At 39.6% G+C, this 23,102-nt stretch overlaps 1 protein-coding gene across 1 annotated transcript in view; it reads left to right on the top strand.

The window, feature by feature from the left end:
- The window catches only part of AVL9 (AVL9 homolog (S. cerevisiase)), a 73,221-nt gene extending 55,297 nt beyond the window's left edge, over nt 1–17,924 (top strand). The window contains exons 11-16 of the mRNA XM_006887611.1: nt 722–856; nt 2,607–2,826; nt 5,253–5,370; nt 10,426–10,479; nt 10,987–11,075; nt 17,528–17,924. Coding sequence (XP_006887673.1) covers nt 722–856; nt 2,607–2,826; nt 5,253–5,370; nt 10,426–10,479; nt 10,987–11,075; nt 17,528–17,643 — 732 coding nt within the window. The 3' untranslated portion in view covers nt 17,644–17,924. The remainder of the gene's footprint in view (nt 1–721; nt 857–2,606; nt 2,827–5,252; nt 5,371–10,425; nt 10,480–10,986; nt 11,076–17,527) is intronic.
- The last annotated feature ends 5,178 nt before the right edge of the window (nt 17,925–23,102 follow it).

Genomic DNA, 23,102 nt, shown 5'->3' with positions numbered 1-23,102 from the left:
TTTAAGGGCTCATCAGGAAATCTATTCTTATAGTCTTTTAGCAGAAATGTCATGTCTTTCTTCAGTGTTAATACCTTGACTTTCAGGAAGTAAACTGCTTTTTATATTAAACCCTGCTGTGACTGGCAATTGAGCTGTCATTCTCAGGCAAATTCTGTTTTCAAATACTTAAGTAGTGATTAATTCATCACTATTGGTAAAGCCATTTTTGCTTTAAACACATAGAAGCAATTACTTTGAAATATTTTTGCATGATTTTTATCTGTAGATAAATACAAGGACAAAACTATACTGAGCTCTTCTCTTTGATAGTATTTGATGTTTGTGTGCAGATGCATGTATTTAAAAGTCTTACTGAAAGAACTAACTACTTAACATTAAATAATTTATGTTTTAATGGCCTTAGTAATACTTTGTTTTTGAAGTTCAATCCATTTGTTACTGTGGAGGTCTTTAAATTGAACTAAAACCAAAGTGATACTTTGTGTTAAACCACCTTGACAGGATATGACAAAGCAAAATTGTGGAAAGGCTTTTTTGCAGTGAAAGCCTGAGGTTCCCCAAGAATCTTGTTTCAGGGAGTGAGAGCTAAGTTGCCTTAGAAAGCAGGACAAGGAAGAAAGAATGGGAGTTCCTTGTTCTGCTAGTACCTTCTAGGCTTTAAGAGAGCTAGTCATTCCTGTGCTATCCTAACATTTTCTGTTGCTCTTATAATTCATAGGGATATCTCTGTTTGCCTTATATGGCATTGCAGCAGCATCATCTTCTCTCTGATGTCACTGTTCGGGGATTTGTTGCTGGAGCTACTAACATCCTTTTTCGACAACAGAAACATCTCAGTGATGCCATTGTGGAAGTACGTTTACATGTGGGTGTGGATGTGTGTTTTTGACACTGCTTGTCCCTCTTTTCCTTTCCTTTTTTTTTGTTGTTGTGTACCGTCAAATTGGATCTGACTGGCACAGGAAGAGGATTGCCCCTCTTTCTCCAGCAGAGCGTCTGGTGGATTCAAACCACCTGTTTTCCTTTCCTAAATGCAATTGTAATAACACAAATAATTTTAATAGTAACTTACATATGTGCTAGACATTCTAAGCATTTGTGTTCCTTCTTCTTTTTGTTGTTGAGCACCATCAACTTGGAACTGACTCATAGCTGACCCTTCAGATTTTTAGAGGCATTAAGTCACTTGGGAGGAGATTGTCTATCCTACTCCTGCAGAGCAGTGGTGGATCTGAACTGCATGCGTTTGGGATTGCAGCATAGCTTCTTACCACTAGGCCACCAGAGCTCCCTTATGTATGCTTACTTATGTAATTTTCATAATAATACTGTAAGAAATGCATTGCTGCTATCCATATTTTCACCCCCAGAAGCAAAAGAACAGAAATGTAATGACTTTTGCAAGAACAAATAGTTTAAGAGTAGAAAAACTAGGATGCAGACTCAGGCAGTCTGATTGTACTACAATTCACTATTTAAGAGTACATTTTATATAGTGTGTAATCATTTAAATAATGACAAATGTCTATAATCTGTTTAATATCCTTATGATGTTAAAAATGAAGATGCTAGAAATATTTTACATCTATATATATTTAAATCACTTCTTTTTTTTAAATATTTTTTTATTTTATTTTATTATTTTTGTGTGCGTGTACCGTCAAATCAGATCTGACTGGTACAGGAGGAGATTGTCCCTCCTTCCCCGGCAGAGCATCTGGTGGATTCGAACCGTGCACCTCTGGGATTGTAGTTGCAGCTCATTGCCACTAGGCCACCAGAGCTCCCCTTATTTAAATCACTTCTTATATTGAAATAATTGTTTGTTTGTATTAAGTCTGCTTACATTGAGGTTTTTGTAATTACTGGCAGAAAATACCAAAATAAACTTTTGGGGAAAGTATTTATAATAAATGGAAAGGAAAAAAAAAAGGAAAGCCCAGGATTTCAAAGCCATATCATGTCCTCATAGTTTTGAGGGATAAAGATGCAGACATTTAGATGGACATGTGCACATGTGTATACATACATGCATATATCCAAACATGCCTTTTAAGACAGTAGACTGTGAATGAGAAAACCACTGAATTACTTTATCATTATTGCTTATATTGTTGTTCTAAAGTTTATTGGAGACTTATGGGTATTTCTTTTAGTATACTTAAATTAACCAATCCGTTATTTTAAATAGGTAGCTCTTTGTATAGCAAACAGTGCCATTTTAAAGATAACAAAGGATCTGAACACTCAAAGGAAAAATTTTAAGGACTTACGTGAATTAATAACTACTCACTTCTGCATGTGACAAGGGTGACTTTTATTCAACATTTCTGTGTTTTCAAAAACAAGTCACTCTGAATTTAAGCTCTATTTAAAGCTATATATTGTGAGTGCATCTACTAAAATAAAAATGAGCATATTTAAAATAGAGGAAGAAAAGAAAATCAGTGGAAAAAATTTCTTTCTTTTTAGGCTCACCTTTTAAGAATGCTAGTCCTCACATTTTTTTATTCCCAGTGGCACCTTCCCAATTGTTCTCTTGTAAAGTACGGCATGGGTTCTGTGTGAATGACCACCACTTACTTCCACCTGGCCCCCCCTAGGTCGAAGAAGCTCTGATCCAGATTCATGATCCGGAACTCAGGAAGCTACTTCACCCAACCACTGCAGACCTGAGGTTCGCCGATTACCTAGTGAGGCATGTGACTGAGAACCGAGATGACGTCTTTTTGGATGGCACAGGCTGGGAAGGAGGTGATGAGTGGATCCGGGCTCAGTTCGCAGTCTACATCCATGCACTGCTGGCTGCCACACTACAGTTAGGTAAGTAACCATGCAGCCACTCTTTTTGCAGTAATTTTTTATTTTGTAACATTTATGTCATTTTGAATTACATAACACATATTTATTTGTAGAAAAAAAAATTACTTTTTACCATAATCAGGCATCCCTGTGTAGCACAGATGGCTAAGCATTATCCTGCGAAACTAAAGGTTGGTGGTTTGATCTCACTGGAGGCACTAGAAAGACCGGTCTAGTGATCTGCTTCCAAAACTCAGCCTCTGAAAAACCTTTGGAGATTTTTTACTCTCTGTATGGTATCACACGAGTCTGAATAAACTCACAACAACTAACCACAGCATTACCTCATAGAAAGCTAACGACTCCTAGCAATTCAAATTCCACTGGACAAAGATTGGCAGTCTCCTCCTATGAGATTTACTGCCTCTGAAAACCCGCTGAAGGGTCAGTTATTCGTCGTTTTTACTCAACAGTACATGATAACATCACCAGCATTTGGATTACTATATATAAAGGGAGGTCAAGAGATACAAAAGTCACATTCTGAAAAATCAACCCTTCAGATTCATACCCCATCCTTATTTCTATTAACTGGCTAAAATGGGGAGAGTAAATATAAACTTACTTTTGATTAAACCATTTTCAATTGAGCATGAAATCCAAGTTGAACTTAAGTACTCATTAATTAAATCGTTTTCAGTGAAGCATGGAATCCAAGTCTTTTCTTAGAAAAGGTATAAAAGAAAACCGAGTGCTGCAGTTGGCTTTCCTGCCTTACTGATTTAATTTCTGCCTAGATATTGGCAGATATTCCAGTAGATTTCTTTTAATCACTCTCATCACTGCCTCTGCTTCCTCACAGATTAGCGTGTTGTTTTTGGTTTTGTTTTCTTTTGTTTTGTTTTTTGGTGTATGTGTGTGTACCGTCAAATCGGATCTGACTGATGCAGGAGGAGATTGCCCCTCCTTCTACAGCAGAGCATCTGGTGGATTCAAACTGGCAGGTTAGCGTTTTAAACTCAGATTTCAGAAAAGTTAAAGAATAATGCCGAGACCAGATTAAATCCTGTAACCCAGAATCATTAAACTAGAAAGAAAACTGCCACCAGGCATGTAGCTTTGTGAGTAATTCATGTGCCTTATTAAAAACTTTTAATTTGCCCAGGTAACTATAAGCAGTAAATGATAAAGTAGCTAACATTTCTTTTAATTATTTAGTATGTACACAAAGTTGTTCTGAGCACTTTAGGACTGTTAAATCATGGCATCCTCACAACAGTCCAAGAGGTAAGATACTTTATCCTCATTTCACAGAAGAGAAAACAAGATGGTAAGAGGTAAACTGGGTTTTCAGTCTTATTCATGTCTCGTCACTGTTCTTGACCAGGAAAAGAGTTACTTGTCCATCATCTGTTTTGAGCGTTCTGCGTATTTATGAAACTAATTGGCACTCCAGGTTTACTTGGTTTGTTTGCTTTTTGTCTTGTTTATAAACTAACAGAGTTCAATTCCTGTGCACATTATATATATGCTGGTATTAGAGTGTGTGTGTGTGTGTGTGTGTATGTGTGTGTGAGAGAGAGAGAGAGAGAGAGATCTGGTGGATTCGAACGGTACACCTCTGAGATTGTAGTTGCAGCTCCTTGCCACTAGGCCACCAGAGCTCCCCAACTAGTATTATTTTTAAGTGCATGCTTTAAACACAGTATGTTCTAAAAAGAATATTCTGCATTGAGTCCTAAAGAATATACCACATATGAGTCCTTCTCTTTAGATAGCACCCCTTCCTTTCCCGGCAACAAAAGGCCTTGAACACAGGCAACATGCAATAGCCATTTCCATCAGATCTCTGGACCTCTTTTATCTTCTAAGCTTCTCTTGGAAGAGAGGAAGTTAACAAAAAACAAACGACAGAAAATACTGGCTTAAAAGAACCAAACATAAATATATTCTTAATTGTTTTTAATAGAAAATATTATTTTTGTGAGAAAACAGAAAGATAAGCTAATGCCTGCCTCCCATGTGAAAACCCAAACCTATTGCCCGATGAGTCAGTTCCTACTCATGCCGGTGCCATGAATGTGCGCATACATCAGTACCTTTACACACTGTGAAGTCTAATTTTTGTTTACTACATATTGCTATCTTAGTAACCTTGATTAGGAGAACGTAGAAATATTTTGGAGTTATAAGGAACCTTGGAAAATATTTAGCTCAATTATTTTCTTTTCCAGTTAGGAAAATGATGTTCTGAGTGATTAACTGACTTACCAAAGGCCACATAGCTCCTTAGCAGGTTTTCTGGTACTAGACTCAAGTTCCTGACAGTCTAGTAGGCTATCCCCTAGAAACAGCAGGGTGACAAGGGGAGTCTTTACCCTGTTTGGTTGTTAATCTTGACATCTCTGATTACAGCCCAGCTCAACTTTCAAATATTTCCTTGACAGATAATGAAAAGATAGTATCGGACTATGGAACAACGTTTGTTACCGCGTGGAAGAATACTCATAACTACAGGGTATGGAATAGCAACAAGCATCCAGCACTTGCAGAAATAAATCCTAAGTAAGCACACTTTCTGGAGAGTGAAGTAGTATATAGTGTGACTGGTATACTGAATGTGGCCCCACCCCCTAAAAAAGCCCAACCAAACCTCTGTTAGCCTTGATAACATTGTGACAGTTTTTAAAAATTTCCTACCTTGAAAATCAAACCCACTGCTTTCAAGTCAGTCATGACTCATGGTGACCTTCCACTGGGTTTCCAAGGCTGTTAGTCTTTATTGGAGGAAACCAGTTGTCCTTCTCTGGAGCAGATGGTGGAGTTAGACGGCTTACTCCTCCTCCCCCTTAGTAGCCAAGCGTATAAAGCACTACACAACCCATCTCCTTAAGGAATCTCCTTAGGGAGGTTATAAAATTGCTCCCTATTGAAAAAAAGCCTGTAAGCAGCTTTACTATGAGGTGGATTGATTCAGTGGCTGGGGTAATTGGGATGGGGGTGTCGGAGACAGTGCGATTGGCACAGGACAGAGCGGAGTTTAGGGCTGTTGTACATAGGGTCGCTATGAGTCGCAGGCGACTCGACGGCACATAACAACAAGCAACTTTACTGTTTAAACTTATTATGTAAAAAATCTAGAGCAGATTTGGAAGTGCTAACATTTCTCTTAGCTCCCAATATAGTGTTTCTTTCCTTTTCCCCTAGAGCTATGTCTTTAGAGAAAGGTCAAATGAAGGTAGAAGCCTTGGAGGAAGTACTGCTGGTGTAAACATGGGAGATTACTTTAAAACATAAATTATGAAAAAACCAAATTAGAGTTGTTTCCATGTCAAATTCTATTTCCACATCAAATTCTGAAATTCAGCAAAATTAAAATACCTGTCACAACATAGAGTAACTAAAGCTTTATCACACATAGGCACAAAAGATATTTAAACATGCTCTGGATTGGAGCCTTTATGAAATAAATAATGATATCTATGTGTGCAGTCAAAAGCAGATGCAGTGATAGAATGCATACATCATGAGAATTCATTGTCTAAATTAAAAAGTTAACATGATGGGGTTTGTTGGTTTTTTGTTTGTTTGGGGTTTTTTTGTGGTTTTTTTTTTTTTTTAAATACAAACATACATTGAATGTTTATTGTCCGTTTCTAAAACTTCTTGGCAGGAAATGGACAGAAGTTGACTTTATTTTGACTTGTTGCTGTTGTGTACTATAGAGTTGGAACCGACCCATAGCCAACCCTCCAGCGGGTTTTCAGAGGCAGTGAATCGCATGGGAGGAGATTGCACATCCTTCTCTTGTGGAGCAGCTGGTTGCCTCAAACTGCATGCCTCCAGGATTGCAGCACAGCTTCTTGCCACTAGGCCACCAGAGCTCTTATTTTTTTACTACCATATGATTTTTGTGCTAGGGAGAATTTTACTGCGATAAACAAGCAAGAATAGCAAGTATGTGAGAACTCTGGGGGGCTAGTGGATAAGGAGATAGCATTGCCAACCAGAGGTGGACAATTCAGATCCACAGCTGCCCTGTGAGAGAGATGGGGCATCTCCTCCTACGCATGTTACAGCCTCTGAAAACCCACTGTGAGCTATGAGGTCAGCTCTGAGTTAGGTCAGACTCAACGGCAGTGCTAGAGAACGATGATAGGAAGAGGCCCCAGGTGGTGCGTCCTGCGTGGGCTTAACTATTAGACTACTAACTTAAAAGTTGGCAGAGTTTAGATCTACCCAGTGGGACCACAGAGTGAAGCTCTGGTGGTATACTTTGAAAGGTAACAGTCATTGCAAACCCTGTGAAGTGCATTTCTACTGCGATACACATGGTTGCACAAGTTAGAAAGGCTATCTGCCCTCCACCCAATAAATCATGTTTATGCCACATCAAGTTGGAAAAGTGTCGGCATCCTTAAAGTGTTACAGCAGAGTTTGGGGGAGTGTATCTGTGAAGATGTAGATCATTGACTTAGTTTCTTAGTGCTGAATACTAGAGATCTCACAAGTTGTTGTTGTTGTTAAGTGCCACTGAGTTGGCCCCAATTAACAGAGACTGTGAACTCCAGAATGAAACCCTGCCCAGCCCTGTGCCATCCTCGTAATCTATTTTGTGCTTAAATCCATGGGTGTCACATTGCATCAGTCCCATTTTACTGGGGTTCCTCTTTGCTCTGAGCTTTTTCTTTACCAAGCATGATCCCTTTCTCCAGGGACTAGCCTCTCCTGATAACATGCTAGGAGTACGTGAAATGGATTCTCGCCGTATTTGCTGACACACATATCATACTTCTTCCAAGGCAGACTTGTTTGTTCTTTGTGTTAACTAGCCTTTGTCTTTTCTTCAGTTTTCCTTATTAGGAGGCCATAAGTCCCAATTCAGGTGCTGACTCTGAAGGAGGACTCTTGTCCCTTTTCAGCTTCTCTTCCTCAGTTTCTTGGCAGTCTTGATGGTGTGTATCTTCCTCCTCATCTGTCCTTGCATCTAAGCTTATCTGTTGTGTACCACTGAGTTGGAACCCACCCATAGCTATCATTCTAGCAGGTTTTCAGAGGCAGTAAATCACATGGGAGGAGATTGCCCATCTCCAACTGGTGGGTTCAGTCCACATGCTTTCAGGTTGGCAGCACAACTCCTTACCACCAGGCCACCAGAGCTCTTAATCTACATCCTTCTAATCTGACTTTTTTTTAAAAAAAGACAGGAAACACCTCTTAAGTGAGATTGACTGAAAGTAATCATTAATAAAACAAAGAAAACTGTTTTGAGATGACATACATCTACAAATATAGGAATTACACATATTTTAGAAAGAAAAAAATTCAAGCCATAATTGTTATCTGTCATGAAATGTCCAGATTCAACATCAGTTTAATTTAATCAACATATTGGATTACAACAGAAGCCTGTACTGCCACTTAGATGTAATTAAGACAATTAAAAGACAGTAAAACCATTTTAATATTATTAAATGATAGAAAATCTGAATTCATTGCCATCTCCCTCCCTTGCTACCAGGCTTGTGTTCTACAGTGACTAAGGGAAGTGCCTGTGAGCTTGTTTTGCTGGAAGTGTTGCTGGGGAAACACTGAGATGCAGCTAAGATTGGCCCGTGGGTCCCGTTTGTTCTGCATGCTGGTCTAAGGTAGTAGCCAGTTGCTGATTCTGCTATTGTGCTTTAACATGAACATGCTCTACAGGCTGGGCCAACAGTCCCCATAGCACCTTGGACAAGGCCCCAGTGCTGTGTCAGGCCCTTTTGGCCAGGATTTCTCTTGCAGCCAAAAGCATATGACAGTTCTTGGCCCACTCCTCTCAGAGTGCTCTGCTGCACTTCTCTGCTTAGCTGCCACCTTCTCTTGCTTTCTGCTGGTATTTTCTCCTGCGTTTTTCCAAGTCCAGGGTTTCACCGCTTCTGGTGCAACTCCTTCCTGAAAACTCATCCAGTCAGTCTCTTCTTCTCCAGCAGGGACAAGAATTTGATAGGGATTGTTCTTCAGCATAGGGCTTCTGTGCAGATATGCTCACCTCTCCCTCTGAGAATGTTAGCACTTTGCAGCCAAGGAGAAGCTCCAATAAGCCTCCTCTTCCCGGGCTCCCTGAGGTTTAGTCTGCAACACCAGCTCATCCTGCTTAGCAGAATTGGTCTTCACTGGTCTCCGGAAAGGCCAGTCATTCACTACTGTTGTTGTTATTGATTGCCTTCAAGTCGAGCACAACTCATAGCGACCCTATGAACAAAAGGCCTGAAGCCATTCTATAACTGTCAACCTTTATCAAAATTCATAGTTTCCAGAGGCATGTTATTTAGGAAATGGATGCCAATCCTGCTTTCACAAAAGGTAAACTCACAAGCCTCACTCTTTCTCCCCATTGTATAATGAAAATAAGGAAGTAAACAGACTGTTTTCTTATACATGATAGTGCTCTTTTAAGGCTTGTCATTTGGGTTATTCTTTCTAATAGAAGTTAGGGCTTTTGCTGATCCATGACAAATCTTTTCATGGCTAATAGGAAATGTTTCTAAGATGATTACAGTACAGTCTGGATTTTTACTATATTGGTGAAAACGTCTTTTGAGTTTTGTTTGTGGTGAAAATATACACACCAAAGGGAGCTCTGGTGGCCTAGTGGCAAGACGCTGCACTGCAATCCCAGAGGTATGCGGTTCAAATCCACTAGATGCTCTGCTGGAGAAGGAGGGGGCAATCTCCTGTACCAGTCAGATCTGATTTGACGGTACACATAAAAATAATACAATAAAAAAAATTTTAACAAAAAGGAAAAGAAAATAAAATATACACACCAAAATAGTCACCAGCAGCTTGCCTGTTTGTAATTCAGCTGCACTGATTATATTTTTCATGTTGTGCCACCATTATTACAGTCTTTTCCCAAAATATTCTATCACTATTAATACAAACTTTCCCTTTTCCTCTCCTTCCTGCTGCTAGTTGCCTTTAATAATTTACTGTTTGTATATTTTTTCTTCCTATAGTTTTCCTTATTTCATATAAGTGAGATCATAGAATATTTATCCTCTTTTGCTGAATTATTTCATGCTTGGAAAAGTTAAATGGCAGCAAACGAGAGGAAGACCTTACAGAGGATGGATTGGCACTGACTGCAGCAGTAGGTTTAACGCAGCAAACATTGTGAAGCTGGCGTAGGATTGGGCAGGGCTGTGTTCACTTGTACACAGGGTTGCTACAAGTTTAACCAATTTGACCAAACCTAACAACACGTTTTCAGGGTTCAATTATTTTGTGATATACATGAGAATGTACTGTAAGAGCTTTTTTAAAAACACTGATAATCTGGGTCTACCCCAGACCAATTAGGGAAGACTATTAAAATAACACCACCACCTCCAAAAAAAAACACACAAACCCAACCCCACCTATTTTACAGGTGAGTACAGTAAAGTTCAGAGAGGTTGCTTTTGGGTCCCTTGGCACTAAGTGCTTGTGCTCCAAATCAGTGTGCCCCAGGTGTTACCAAGTTCATTGCTGCCACAGCTGTGTAACCACAGAGACTTCCTAATACTTAGCTGTAGCTCGTCTCTGCAGCTCTCTTGGTGAAATTTTCATGTCCTAAACTCAAACTCTGTTTTACAGCCATCCATTCCAAGGCCAGTACTCAGTGTCAGACATGAAGTTAAGATTCTCACAGTGAGTATTTCGAAAAATACTGGGCAAACGCTCACATCTGAATTCCTGCCATGTGTTTCATTGCTAATTGGGAATTGTTTTTCTCCACTTGTGAGACTTGTGCTTCAAATAGTAACCAAATATGTGCCTGACATTCTCCAGTGCAGTAGTGTGTATGCTTAAAGGGACAACACTGATGTTCTCTGCAGAATGGTGTGAACTAATAGCCGAATTTGCCATTTTTATTCTGACGAAGTGTGTTCAGCATGTTAGAACTGTGGGAGGAATTAAGCATCCATCCTGATGTCCTTACTTTTTGGCTCATTTGTATGTTCTTTTAGAATTTTCTAAAAATTCACAAGCTCTAAAAGTTGGTAATTAGTTTCTTTTTAAAACTAGCATATAGTTTCATATTTTCCCCCGATTTTTTTTATTTGGGATGGTTATCAGTGGTTGCCAGGGCTCAGATCTGACAATACTGTGCATGCACACATGAGAGTTTTTTAAGCATTTCCTTCTCTTTCTCAGTTCTGTTCAGAACAGTGAACGTGGCAAAAAAATTGGAAGCGTCATGGTCACAACCAGCCGGAATGTCGTACAGACAGGAAAAGCTGTTGGTAAGTCATGCCTTTAACCAGGAACAGATTGAAATCGTAGCATATTTATTTGTCTCTGGTATGAAGGAGCAGGCCCCTTATGAGGTGAATTAATTCAGTGACTGGGGTAATCGGGATGGGTGTATCGGAGACAGTGCGATTGGCACAGAACTGAGCAGAGTTTAGGGATGTTGTACATAGGGTCCCCATGGCACATAACAACAACAACATGTAAGGATAAAAACTAACTAGTAGAGATCAGGATCCCCTCGTGGGATAGCGCTTAGCTGATGAACTTGGATGTTGGCCTTTTGAACCCACCAGCCACTCCATGGGAGAAAGGTCAGCTTCCATAAAGATTGCAGCCTTGAAAACACTATGAGGCAGTTCCCCTCTATGCTGTGGAGTCACGGTGGTTCAGAATCTACTTGACGATAAAGGATTTTTTTTTTTAATTAGTAGTGATCTATGTGTTAACATGATGGAAAGTGGTCAAAAGCAGCTTTTTTTAAAAAAAGTTTTTACCTTATTTATTGGAAAACAATTTGTGTGGCACCACAAATACCACAAGTGTTGCCTTCTCTTACAGAGAAGTGAAATTTGCTGATTAGTTTCTTGTTCTGTTATTAATAATTGTTAATGACAAGGTTTTCTCTCCATTCTCTGAGCTTCTGTTTTTCTTTTTAAATGGCAGAGACCTATTATAAAAAGGACATTAGTAGTTTATTCCTTCTAAGATAGTATCACACAATAAAGTAAATCAATGAATCCTGTAGTTAGTGCTTTGAAAATATTTTCAGTATTAATGAAATCTTTCCTAGACTGATTAAGAGAAAAAGAAGACGCAAGTCCTTAATCCTGAGAATAAAAGAGCTTGTCAGTATAGAAAGGAGCTTTGGGTGGTAGTATGTGTTATGTACCAGTCAAAAAGATTGGCAATTCAAATCCGTCAGCCCCTCCCTGGGATAAAGATGTTTACATCTCCTCCCCGTAAAGACTTTTGGCCTCACAAACACATTGGAAGGGAGCTCTAGTGCCCTGGTGTCAAGAAACTGTGCTGCAATCCCAAAGGTGCTCCGTTCAAATTCACCAAATGTTCTTCTGGAGAGGGAGGAACAGTCTCCTCCTGTGCCAATCATATCTGATTAGACCTTACACAACAAGAAAGAAAGAAAAAAAAAATTGTACAAACCTGGTGGAAGATGGACAGAAAGTGGAATCACTGTGCTGGCAGTGGTTTTTATCATCATACATCTCACATAAATTAAAGAGATAATTAAGGAGTGCTGTGAAGAATTTAATGCCAGTAGATTCTGGAAAATTTAGATGAGATAGACAAATTTCTAGAAAGATTTAAATCACTAAAATTGAAGCAAAAAAGAAATAGAAAGTCTGAATAGCCCTTTTCTATTAGGTGTTAATTCTGAAATACCACCAAGGAAACCACTGAACTCAGGTGGCTTTATTTATTAATTCTGTTATACATTCAAGGAAGATAATAATGCTAATTTTTCCCAGACTCTGAAAAAATGGTGAATGTGTAATTCTCCGTTCATTTAATGAGACAGCTGTTACTCTGATGCCAAAGCCAAATGTGTGTGTGTGTGTATCTCTGTATATATGTATATATGTGTGTATGTGTATATATATATGTGTGTGTATGTATATGTATATGTACACACTCCTACATCCGTCTGTCTTTTCTCGTTTAGAGTATTTTTAAGGTTGTTTGAAGATATTGATTCATAAAGAAATTTCTCATTGTTTTAAACTTTTATGTAATTTCCAACTTGAGTACAAAGAACTCCTTATTACCTCATAGCCACCACTTCTTTAGATTTTGTTCTAATTTGCTTTCTCATACAAGTACTGAAAAATAGTATGCACCTTCTTCCAGAGCTTCTAAAACCAATTGTTAACCCTCTGGGGCCTAGTGGTAAGAAACCGACCTGTAAACTCCAAGACACATGGTTTGGAGCCACCAGCTGTGCCATGGAATTAGGATGTGCTGTCTCCTCCTGTGTGACTAACAGCCTCTGAAAACCCACTAGAGGGTCAGCTATGGGTCATTTCTAACTCAAAGGTACATGACAACAGCAAAGGCAGTACTGAAGCCCTAGAACTCTGTGGTCTTTACTTAGAAGTCTTCTTAGCACCAACATTCTACACAGAGCAAAAGTACACAGTAGATTCACCTTACTACGTGGCTAACAGAACAGATAGTTCTATCACCAGGCTTAATATTCCGTCACTAGAATATTGAAAATATTCTTCAACACAGATAAGACTTATATTTCCTGGTTATCCCTACACCAATAGTTTAGCTTAACTAGGAAAAAAAATGTGGACCTTGAGCATTGTATTCTTTCAAGAACTATCTATAATAGGATCAACCCAACAAAAAAAACTCAGCTGGGACATTTAGAAGGCAATGAGTTTCTATTAGTGGGGGACGGGCAATTAGGGAAAGGAGGTTGAGAGTGGTCCACTACTGGACAAATGTGCTGTCCATCTACGAATTGCTAAGTTGGTATATGTCCTCATTTTTATATTCTTAGCAGCAACAAAATATTTTTAAAAGGCCTGAGGCATATAGAATGCTCGCTCTCTGTATTTTTAATGCACCATTGTTTCAGATGACAGAAGCACATTGTCAGCAGGCTAGACCTTTCTCAGTGCTGACCGCTGTCTACTTGGTCCTTAGAGCATAGAGGCACACAGGACATGTTTTTACGCTCTCCAAATGGTTTTCGTGTATGGCCAGTGTTGAGAACCAGAGCCTCGCTTAGTGAGTATTGAGAAAGCTGTTGGACAAACACCTTCAGAATGCTTGAGAGTGGGTTTTATCTTTCCTTTAAGAAGTGCCCATGTTGTTGGATGCCATCAAATCAAGTACAACTCATGGCAACACTTAACAGCAGAGCTGAAATCCTATGGCAGACTCATCTTCTCTGACACACTTGTATCCATTACTACAGTCATTGTGTCAGTCTATCTTGCAGGAGGTCTTACTCACCCTTCCTGACCCTCCATCTTTCTGAGCATGCTGTTCCTTTCCAAGAAATAGCCTCACCTAGCTACATGTCCTAAGTATGGGAGACAAAGCTTCACCTTGTTTGCGTCCAGGGAGCAAAGACATACCTGTTTATTCTTTTGGCAGTCCATGGGATATTCAGTACTCTTCTCCAACACCACAACTCAGAGGCATCACTGCTGCTTCTGTCATTCTTATTTGCTGTCCAGCTCTCTGATGCATAGCAGGTGATTGAAAAGACCATGGCCTGAATCAGGCTCACCTGAGTCTTCAAACTGACATCATTGCTCTTAGATATTTTAGAGAGGGCCCTGATAGTGGACTTGTCTCCTGATTTCCTGACTGCTGGTACTAAGGGTGTTGATAGTTGATCCAAGCAAGATGAAATTATTACAGCTTCAGTCTTTTCTCTATCTGTCATGATGTTGACTGTTGATCCTTCATTGAAGATCTCTCTTCTTGATGTGAAGATGTAATCCATACTGAGGGCTAAAATGTCTGATCTTCAGCAAAGCATTGCATGTCCTTTCTCACTTACAGCAAGCAAGGTTGTGTCACCTGTGTAATGTTGTTGATGAGCCTTGCTCCAATCCTGGTGCCACATTCCTCTTCCTAGAGTTCAGCTCCATAAATTATTTGCTCAGCATACAGATTGAATAGGTTTAAAGAAAGGCTATATCCTTGATCCACATCCTTCTTGATTTTAAACCATGAAGTGTTCCCTTGCTCCATTCAAACAACAGGTTCTTGATCTAGGTACAGATTTGTCATAGCACAATTATGTTTTCGGGACTCGCATTCTTAATGTTAGCCATAATACGTCAGTGTACTTTTCTAGCCAGTTTTTTTATGATCTTCAGCAATATTTTGCTTACGTGTGATATTAATATTTTTTATAAGTTCCATGTTCTGTTGAGTCACCTTTCTTGGGAATGGGAACAAATAAGGATTCTTTCCAGTCAGTTGGTCAGGCAGCTATCCTCCAAATTTCTTGGCATAGACTGGTGAGCACCTCTAGGGTTGCATCTATTAGTTAAAACATGTCAATTGATATCCCATAGGTATTCTTTTGGCCTTATTTTCTGCCAGTGCCTTCAGTGCAGCTTGAACTTCATCCTTAATTGGCTCATGTTCATATTGTACTCACTGACATTTTCCAGTATCAACTAATTCTTTTTGGTACAGTGATTCTGTGTATTCCTTCCATCTTCTTTTGATGCTTCCTGAATCATTCAAGATTTTGCCCATAACATCTCTCAGTGTTGCAGCTTAAGGCTTTTGTTTTTCAGCTCTTTCAGTTTGAGAAATGCCAACAAAGTTCTTCCCTTCTTATTCTCTGATCTCAGTTCTTTACACATTCAGTAATTTGCTTTCTCTTCCTGAGATGATCTTTAAAATCTTCTGTTCAGCTCCTTCACTTCAGCATCTCTTCCCTTCCCCCCCCCCCCAATGCTCTAGTGCAATTTTCAGAGTTTTATTCTGATATCCATTTTGGGTTGTGTGTGGTTGTTTTTCCTTTCTCCTCTGTCTTTGTAATGGTCCTTTGCGCTGTTCATGGATAATACCCTTGATGTCCTCCCCCAGTTCTTCTGGTCTTTCATCATTGGTTTTCAATGCCTTTAGCTTTTTGTTGAGATTATTTTTATAATTCAGATCGAATATACTCAAAGTCATATTTGGAGTTTGTGGGCTTATTTTAATTTTCTTTAGCTTCAGTTTGAACTTACTTACGAATGAGTGCTTGACGGTCCATTCCATGAGGGGCACCTTGTCTTGTTTTGACTGCTGATACTGAGCTTCTCCAATGATTATTTCTGCAGACATAGTCAGTTTGATGCCTGTGCAATCCATCTGGGGAGGTCCTTGCATAAAATCACCTTTTGTGATTTTTTTTTAAATTTTTATTATTTTGTGGGGGTGTGTGTACCATCAAATCAGATCTGACTGGTACAGGAGGAAATTGTTCCTCCTTCTCCAGCAGAGCATCTGGTGGATTTGAACTGTGCACCTCTGGGATTGCAGTACATCTTCTTGCCACTAAGCCACCAGAGCTCGCCACCTTTTGTGATTTTAAAAAAGATAATTTGCTATGAATAAATCATTGAGTGCACAAATTTATATCAGTCTTTCTCCAAGCTCATTTCTGTCCGTACGGACCAAGTCTGTACTTCCCAACTACCAGTCCTTCCTCATTGTTTCCAGCTTTTACATTCCAGTCACCAGTAGTTATTAATACATCTTGATTGCATGTTTAGTCAACTTCAGACTGCAAAAATTAGTAGAAATCCTCAGTCTCTTCTCTTAGGCTTTAGTTGGTGGGTGTGTGTGTGTGTGTGTGTGTGTGTGAGAATATTAGTTTTATTAACTCTTCCTTGTGAGCATATGAATAGTATCCTCTCACTTCAACATTATACTTCAGTTTCGATCTTGAAATTACTTTTTTAACTATGAGTGCAACATTGTTCTTCAGTTTTTCATTCCAGATATAGTAGATCATAGGATTGTTTTATTCCAAGTAGCCCAATGCCAGTCCATCTCAGTTCACTAATTCTTAGAAAGTCAACCTTCATACATTCCATGTCCTTTTTCTACAACTTCTAGTTTTTCTACTTTCCTACTTAGTCACTCCATGCCAGTACTCCCACCTAAAACCCCATCCTGCCACACCACAATGGGCCTCAGCATGGGTCAGAAAAAGGTGTCCTGTATTGTGACATTTGTATACTTGATTGTCTTTACAGTTTGCTATTAGAGGTACAGCACCAGTCTGGCAATTTGTTATGTTGGAGAATTATTTACAATTTCCTTCTATCAGAGGTGCATATAGGCTGGTGTCTATTATTTCTTTAATCCGTACAGCACTTGCCTGTTAGCCATTTGTACTGGTTGAGCTTGTGGGATGCTGTAATGCTTGAAGCCGTGCCACTAATATTTCAAGTACTAGAAGGGTCACCTGTGGTAGACCAGTTGCCATGGAGCTCCTAGATAAAAACAAACTAGGAAGAAGGCTTGGCCATCCTTTACAGAAACTACTGACCTTCCCAAACCCTGTCAACAACAGGGGAACATTGGTAGTTATAGTATTGGAGGTCTAGCCCAGAGGAGAAGTCACTCACAAAGGAGGAGAGACAGCTGCAAACAACCATTAATAATTAGAACTTGGAATGTGCAAAGAAGTGCCCAAAGAAGGGATTATTTGGAAATTAGAAATTGAAATGATATATTCAACAGATGCTCTGCTGGAGAAGGAGGGACAATCTCCTCCTGTACCGGTCAGATCCGATTTGACGGTACACACACAAAAAATAAAAAACTAAAAAAAAAAAAAAAAGAGAAATGATATATTCATACCTGTCCATAACATTTCTCACTTGGTGTTGGTTTTTCTGTGTCTTAACAAAGACATTTTTCCTTTTGTTCACCTCTCCTTTCCCTCCAGGCCAGTCTGTCGGAGGAGCTTTTTCCAGCGCAAAGACAGCTATGTCTTCATGGCTTTCTACCTTCACCAGCTCCACCACTCAGAGTCTCACAGAGCCACCCGATGGGAAAGCCTGAGCATGGTGTCCAGAGGCTGCTGTCTGTCGCTTTCTCGGGTCTTGAGTGTTCCCTGTCCATCTGCTGCACCCACTCTGCTCCTTGTTTCTGGCCACAGGTCCACAGCAGGGGACCAGATGTCGACCTGTTTACACAAACAGTTGTTCCCTGTCCAGAATAATGTCACGGGTGCTGAAGGATGAAATCATAACCATTGCAGGGATGGCTTCCAGGTTAGGGGTTGAATAGACTACTTTCATTTCAGTCTGAGCCTGATTAAAACACACAGGGAAATGAACCTTGTAATGAGTTTTGATTTTGTACATTGTTTACTTTAGAAAAGTTTTCACTTATGTAAATGTTCTGTTTTGTTTGCTGTTTGAATATCCAGATGGTCACTGTAATTTATATTTGCTAAAATTAAGTTATATTACTATTTTATTTTCCCTAAAGTTGGCCTTAAATAGTGCTTATAAAATTAAGAGGCCACAAAGCCCAACCTTTTGTTAGTTTGCTGAATTATGGAATCCGTCTGTTTCATTGTTTGCTACTCACAGAATATAGTTTTCATTTTACTTCCTCCTAGAAACAAGAAATCAGAAGGGGATATTTCTGAGTCTTTGAACTTGTTCTTCCTAACTCCTTTAAAACTTACTCTGAGTCATCAAAGATGATCACTATGCTTTCTTTATTGTCTTAATTGTCCAAGGAGATGTGCAGAGAAATAGCACAGTGGGGATTATAATGGTGTCCACAAAGCTGAAAATGGTTGTATATAGGGCAATATTTTCAAAGACCTATAGGTTTTATAGATTTATCAAGTCTAGTCACGTCACAAGCATTTTTTAATCTGGAGTGTGTGCCTTCTGAGTTCTTCTGGGTAGTTTTCTATTGGGTATTTACACTCTTACAGGTCTCTCATAGTCTTTATTCTTCATGAAGGTAATCAGTGCTCACTCATTGTAAAAGTATGAGAAAAATGCAAGATGATCCATATATATTAAATAGAAATGCCATCATAGGTCAAATTTAGAAAAGAAAACTGCAGTCTCACATCAGTCATCTGTACTGCAGACCACCTGGATTCCTGTAAGGCCTGGGCCGGGGAGCCTGGTCTAGTGATGGTTTCACTCACTGGACCTCGAGCGCTGCCATGCTGAGCTCTCATGTGCTTTTCAAGGACATTTTGGAGAAGTGTTCTCAGGAAGTACTTAAGAAGGACAGACTGCCTTATCAGTGGCAGAGAATATATGGATTATAATCTACATGTACTATAAAGAATGTCATGAAAATGATGGGTCCATTTAAGAAGGACACTAATTACATTTTATTTATCCCCTATGAAATATTTCTCTTAAGAATCTCATCTTCCCAGGGCATGTGAAGTAAACATTTTCAGTTTGTGTTTTAACACAACTCCAGCAAATCTAAACAGACTTCCATTTGTGCATATGATCTCAAGAATTCAGATGACAAAATTAATAGGATAAATTTGAGAACTCCATTAGCTCCACTTCTGCTTGGAAAACTAACCTTCTCAGGAAATAGTATTTGAAAGCAGTAAAACCAAATAAAACCTTAAAATGTACTTTTATCAGTGTTGCACTAAAATGGTAAAGAAATTCCTGCTAACATCTTGTTGCTTCATGAGGCCAAGTCTTAGTTGGATTGTGATGGTGTGTTGGTGTACAGTTGTTACTTTCCGCTGTCAAGTCTGAATGGTTAGAGAACTGTGAAGAGTCAGCGGCCAGCTGCTGGTCTGTCAGTTTGTTTGTATGGTTTTCTGATTGCATCACCTCCACCTCTCTGGGCTTTCCTGAAAAGCAGTGTCCTGGTGGCGTGGACTATTGAGGGTGCACTGCTAACCTCCCCCCTCACAGTTTGGCTCTGTGATGATTTTCTCCTGAGGAGAAGGATGAGCACTCTCTTCCCATGTAAGTCACAGCCTTCGAAACCTGCTGGAGGGTCAGCTGTGAATCCTCAGTGAGTTTGCGAACTCAGTGACAGTGAGTTGGTGTTTCAAAAATTCATATTTAGGATTCCAATAAAATAAAAATCACTTGACATTTAGCTGTGCTTTAGTACCATTTTCCTCCAAGCCTTAGTGAAACTTTCTATTAATGTTTCTAATGTAGCGTTCACCTCTCTGATCCTTTAACTTCTAACAGTAAATGAGTGTTTTGAAAAGTAGTTCATCATGTAACCGCCAGAAGGCTGTGTGTGTATTTCCTTCAGGTTCTGAGAGGTGTTGGGAGTTTTCAGGGATTACAGGCCGTTAAATTGTTTGTGAGGGCCATGGGACAGTCAGTAAGGCTAAAGGCAGAAGCCTGGCCTGTTGGCTTCCGGGCTTGCACACATCAAGCGTGGGATCCAGTTTCCAGCTGAGTGGCAAGTCCAGAAACGGTAGCCTCCCTCTAAACAAGGTCTTTGTGAGCCATCAGCACACATTGGGCCATCTTCTGACAGTATCACCAGGAAAGGTCTGTGCTTTCGTGGCCATCCTTGTTCTAGAGCTTCCCAAGGCTCTTACATGCAAGAACAAAGCAAGTCTGAAGGGAACTGGTAGCCTAGTGGTAAGGAGTTACCCTGCCACCCCAAATGCACACTGTTCATGTCCACCAGCCGCTCCTTGGGAGAAAGATGAGCGGTCTCCTCCTGCATAATTTATGGCCTCTGAAAACTCACTGGAGGGTCATCTGGGAGCCGGTTTTAACTTAGTGGCACACAACAAAAAGAAGCAGGTCAGACAGAGGGAGCACAGGTCAGCCAGCCTCTGTCGGAGTGTACCACAGTCATGCTGCGGATAATGTAGCCTAATTGCTGTCCAGATAGCAACAGTGCTATTTGGGAATAGTCTCTGATTCGCTTTCATTTCTGCTAGGCACTTGCAGTGGCAGTGACCTAGGTAAGAGAGTCTCAATGCTACCTGGTGGTGTAGGCTAGGTGAATAGAAACAGTGTGCTCCCAAATAAGGTGTAGCTTTATTTCATATATGCATTTAGCTCGTGTAACCAGTATGAATAGTCTGTTGCAGAGCCCTTTAGTGATTCAGTAGACATAAAGATTGAAATCATTCTCGTCTGTGTCTTGCTTTAAGAAACACAGCAGCAGTATACTTCATCAGCAAGCCCGAGTGTATGCTGCCACTTCTTCAACCTTATTTTACCTTCCAACTTCTATGTATTAAGCATTTAAGCTCTTTTTAGGAAGTAAAAAAGGAAAGGAGAAGTAAAAAATAGAGGTGTTGCAAGCTGAGGAACAAAGCACTTAAAATCTGAATGAAAAATATTTTCTAGAGCAGTATTTAATATGCTGAAGTTTATTAGCATTAAAATTTTAATCTGCTAGTTTCAAGTTTTAAAATGAAGCTACGTTTCCTCCCTGGCAGGTAGTTTTTCTTTTTATTTGATATTTTGTGGAAATTACAGCCAGTGGTACTTTTCCTTCTTTGCTGGGGTGGGAACCCTAAGGCCCTCTGTTAGGGTCCTGTGGACTGACTTCACCACATAGTCCCTAACTTATGACTGTCTTAACCAGGGTATTGCTTAGAGCTCTTGGAATGCACTGCCGTTTGTGGTCCCTGATATTTTGATCACAGAACACACTAGCATCTGTGGCTTCTCTGTCCGGTTTCTTGGTAGCCCGCAGATGCAGTAGAGAGCGGAGCCCTCATTCCTAGAAGATTGATCTTCATTCCACGTTTCATTATGTGCTGCTAGGAGTTTTCTCATTCCAAGTCTTAGGGCTTCATGACATTGAGATACTTTTTCCCCCCTCTAATTTTTAACATTCCATGAATATTTGTCAAGGACAAAGAAAAGGAATGAAAATCCTTATTCTTTTCATATAAACAACTTTGTACATGTGACTTCCTGCTTTCACTATGAAGAAACTAGTGCCCTTGTATGGTAACTCCAAATTAAAAGACTGTGCGCGTATAAGGGGTTAGATATATTTTGTAAAACTCTAATGGCATTTGTATTTCTGTGCTGTTCTGAAGTTTTATCTTTTTACTTACATTAATTAAAGATAGAGAAATTATATATTTAAATCATGTAAATGGGTCACAGTCTAGGGGTTTTGCCTGTCTTAATTTTTCATCAGCTTCACAAGCACACATAGTATGCTGCTTAAATTTGTGTGTGTGCAATATAAACGTTTGAACATTTCAGTCTGGTACTGAGCCAGAAAGGGTAATTGAAGTTTTCCAAAAGCTTCTGTACTTAGAAAATATTTTTTTTTAATATTAATAATTTATAGCTAGAAAAATAGGATCAATACTTCTGTATCAGGCTCCTTGGTCATTGGTTCCTAAATTTAGGAAGTGTTTGAGTGAAGAGCTGGTGAAGGCCTTTAGTGGTTATAAAAATAGTTTAAATGTTTGAGGCTATAAGAGCTTTTCCACAGACCCTTTCTAAGAACGTTTTCTAAGGAAGTTTAGCTGTGGACACATACGTTTTGATCAGAAAAGTAGTTTTCTCTCTGCTAGAAAGTTTTATAATTTATACTAATTCTTGGTTTCTATTGTCATTTTTCTTTAAAAAAAAGATTAAACTAGAAATCATGTTTAATCATAATGAATTGTAAAACTTCTGTATGTATCTTTATTTTAAGGAAAAATTGAGAATAAAATTATCCTGTTTGTCCTGTATCAAGTTGTCCTTGACTTACTTTCTAGAAATAGTGTGTTATCAGTATAGCTTCTCTCCTGCTTCCCCATTGGGCAGCATTGTCAACATCTTAAAGAAGGAACGAACCATAGGAATCAGCATATTTAACCTCTTGGTTTACAGTACAGTATTGCCATTTTTAAGTGGTGGGTGTGTGAACTCTCCGGCTTCTGGGGATTGCTAAGTACAAGGTGCAGCAGAAGGACTGACGGAGATCGGTCCTGAGTAGTGGTAAATGATGGGCTTCATGAGCAGAAACTCCCGGGGCATAGAAGTTTGTAGTTTGTTGTCCTAAATAACCCATTTTTTTGCCCAAACTGGTGCAGTCAGTTTGAGGCTGATGAAGAGAAAACATATAATGACAAAATAGTAGTGTTGCCAAGAGGTCTGCCAGAGGCAAGCCACACAGAGCCACCATAATGAGAACAGGCAGGGAAGCAGAGGTGATGGGGCCATGTGCTTGGGTCATTCCTCCACAAGAGGGAGAAATCTGGGTCTAAGAACTCCAGAACAGCAGAGGATCAGGGTCCTCATGCCAGAAGGTGCCTTCTGTAGAGACGGCAGGTGTTAGGTGCTGTCTCACTGGGTTATAATAAGCAGGTAGCCTCTCTGTAACTAAATGGCTGCTTAAAACGTTTGAATGTGTACTGATGTATACAAGTTTGAGTATGGTGCCAGTGGGCATTTTTATTAAGGGTGGAGGCTAACAAGCCTCAGCTGCTACGAAGAAGTAGGCAACCTGGGCCTACTACAGAGTCCATCTTTCATTTATTAGTATAACAACTGGTAACCATCAAAAAAGGGAGCACT

The sequence above is a fragment of the Elephantulus edwardii genome, unplaced genomic scaffold (genome assembly GCF_000299155.1).
Source record: "Elephantulus edwardii isolate Elephantulus edwardi_28Jun2011 unplaced genomic scaffold, EleEdw1.0 scaffold00059, whole genome shotgun sequence".
Taxonomy (NCBI): domain Eukaryota; kingdom Metazoa; phylum Chordata; class Mammalia; order Macroscelidea; family Macroscelididae; genus Elephantulus; species Elephantulus edwardii.
Note: the sequence above shows the minus strand (reverse complement) of the source record. Positions and strands in the feature narration are given on the sequence as shown.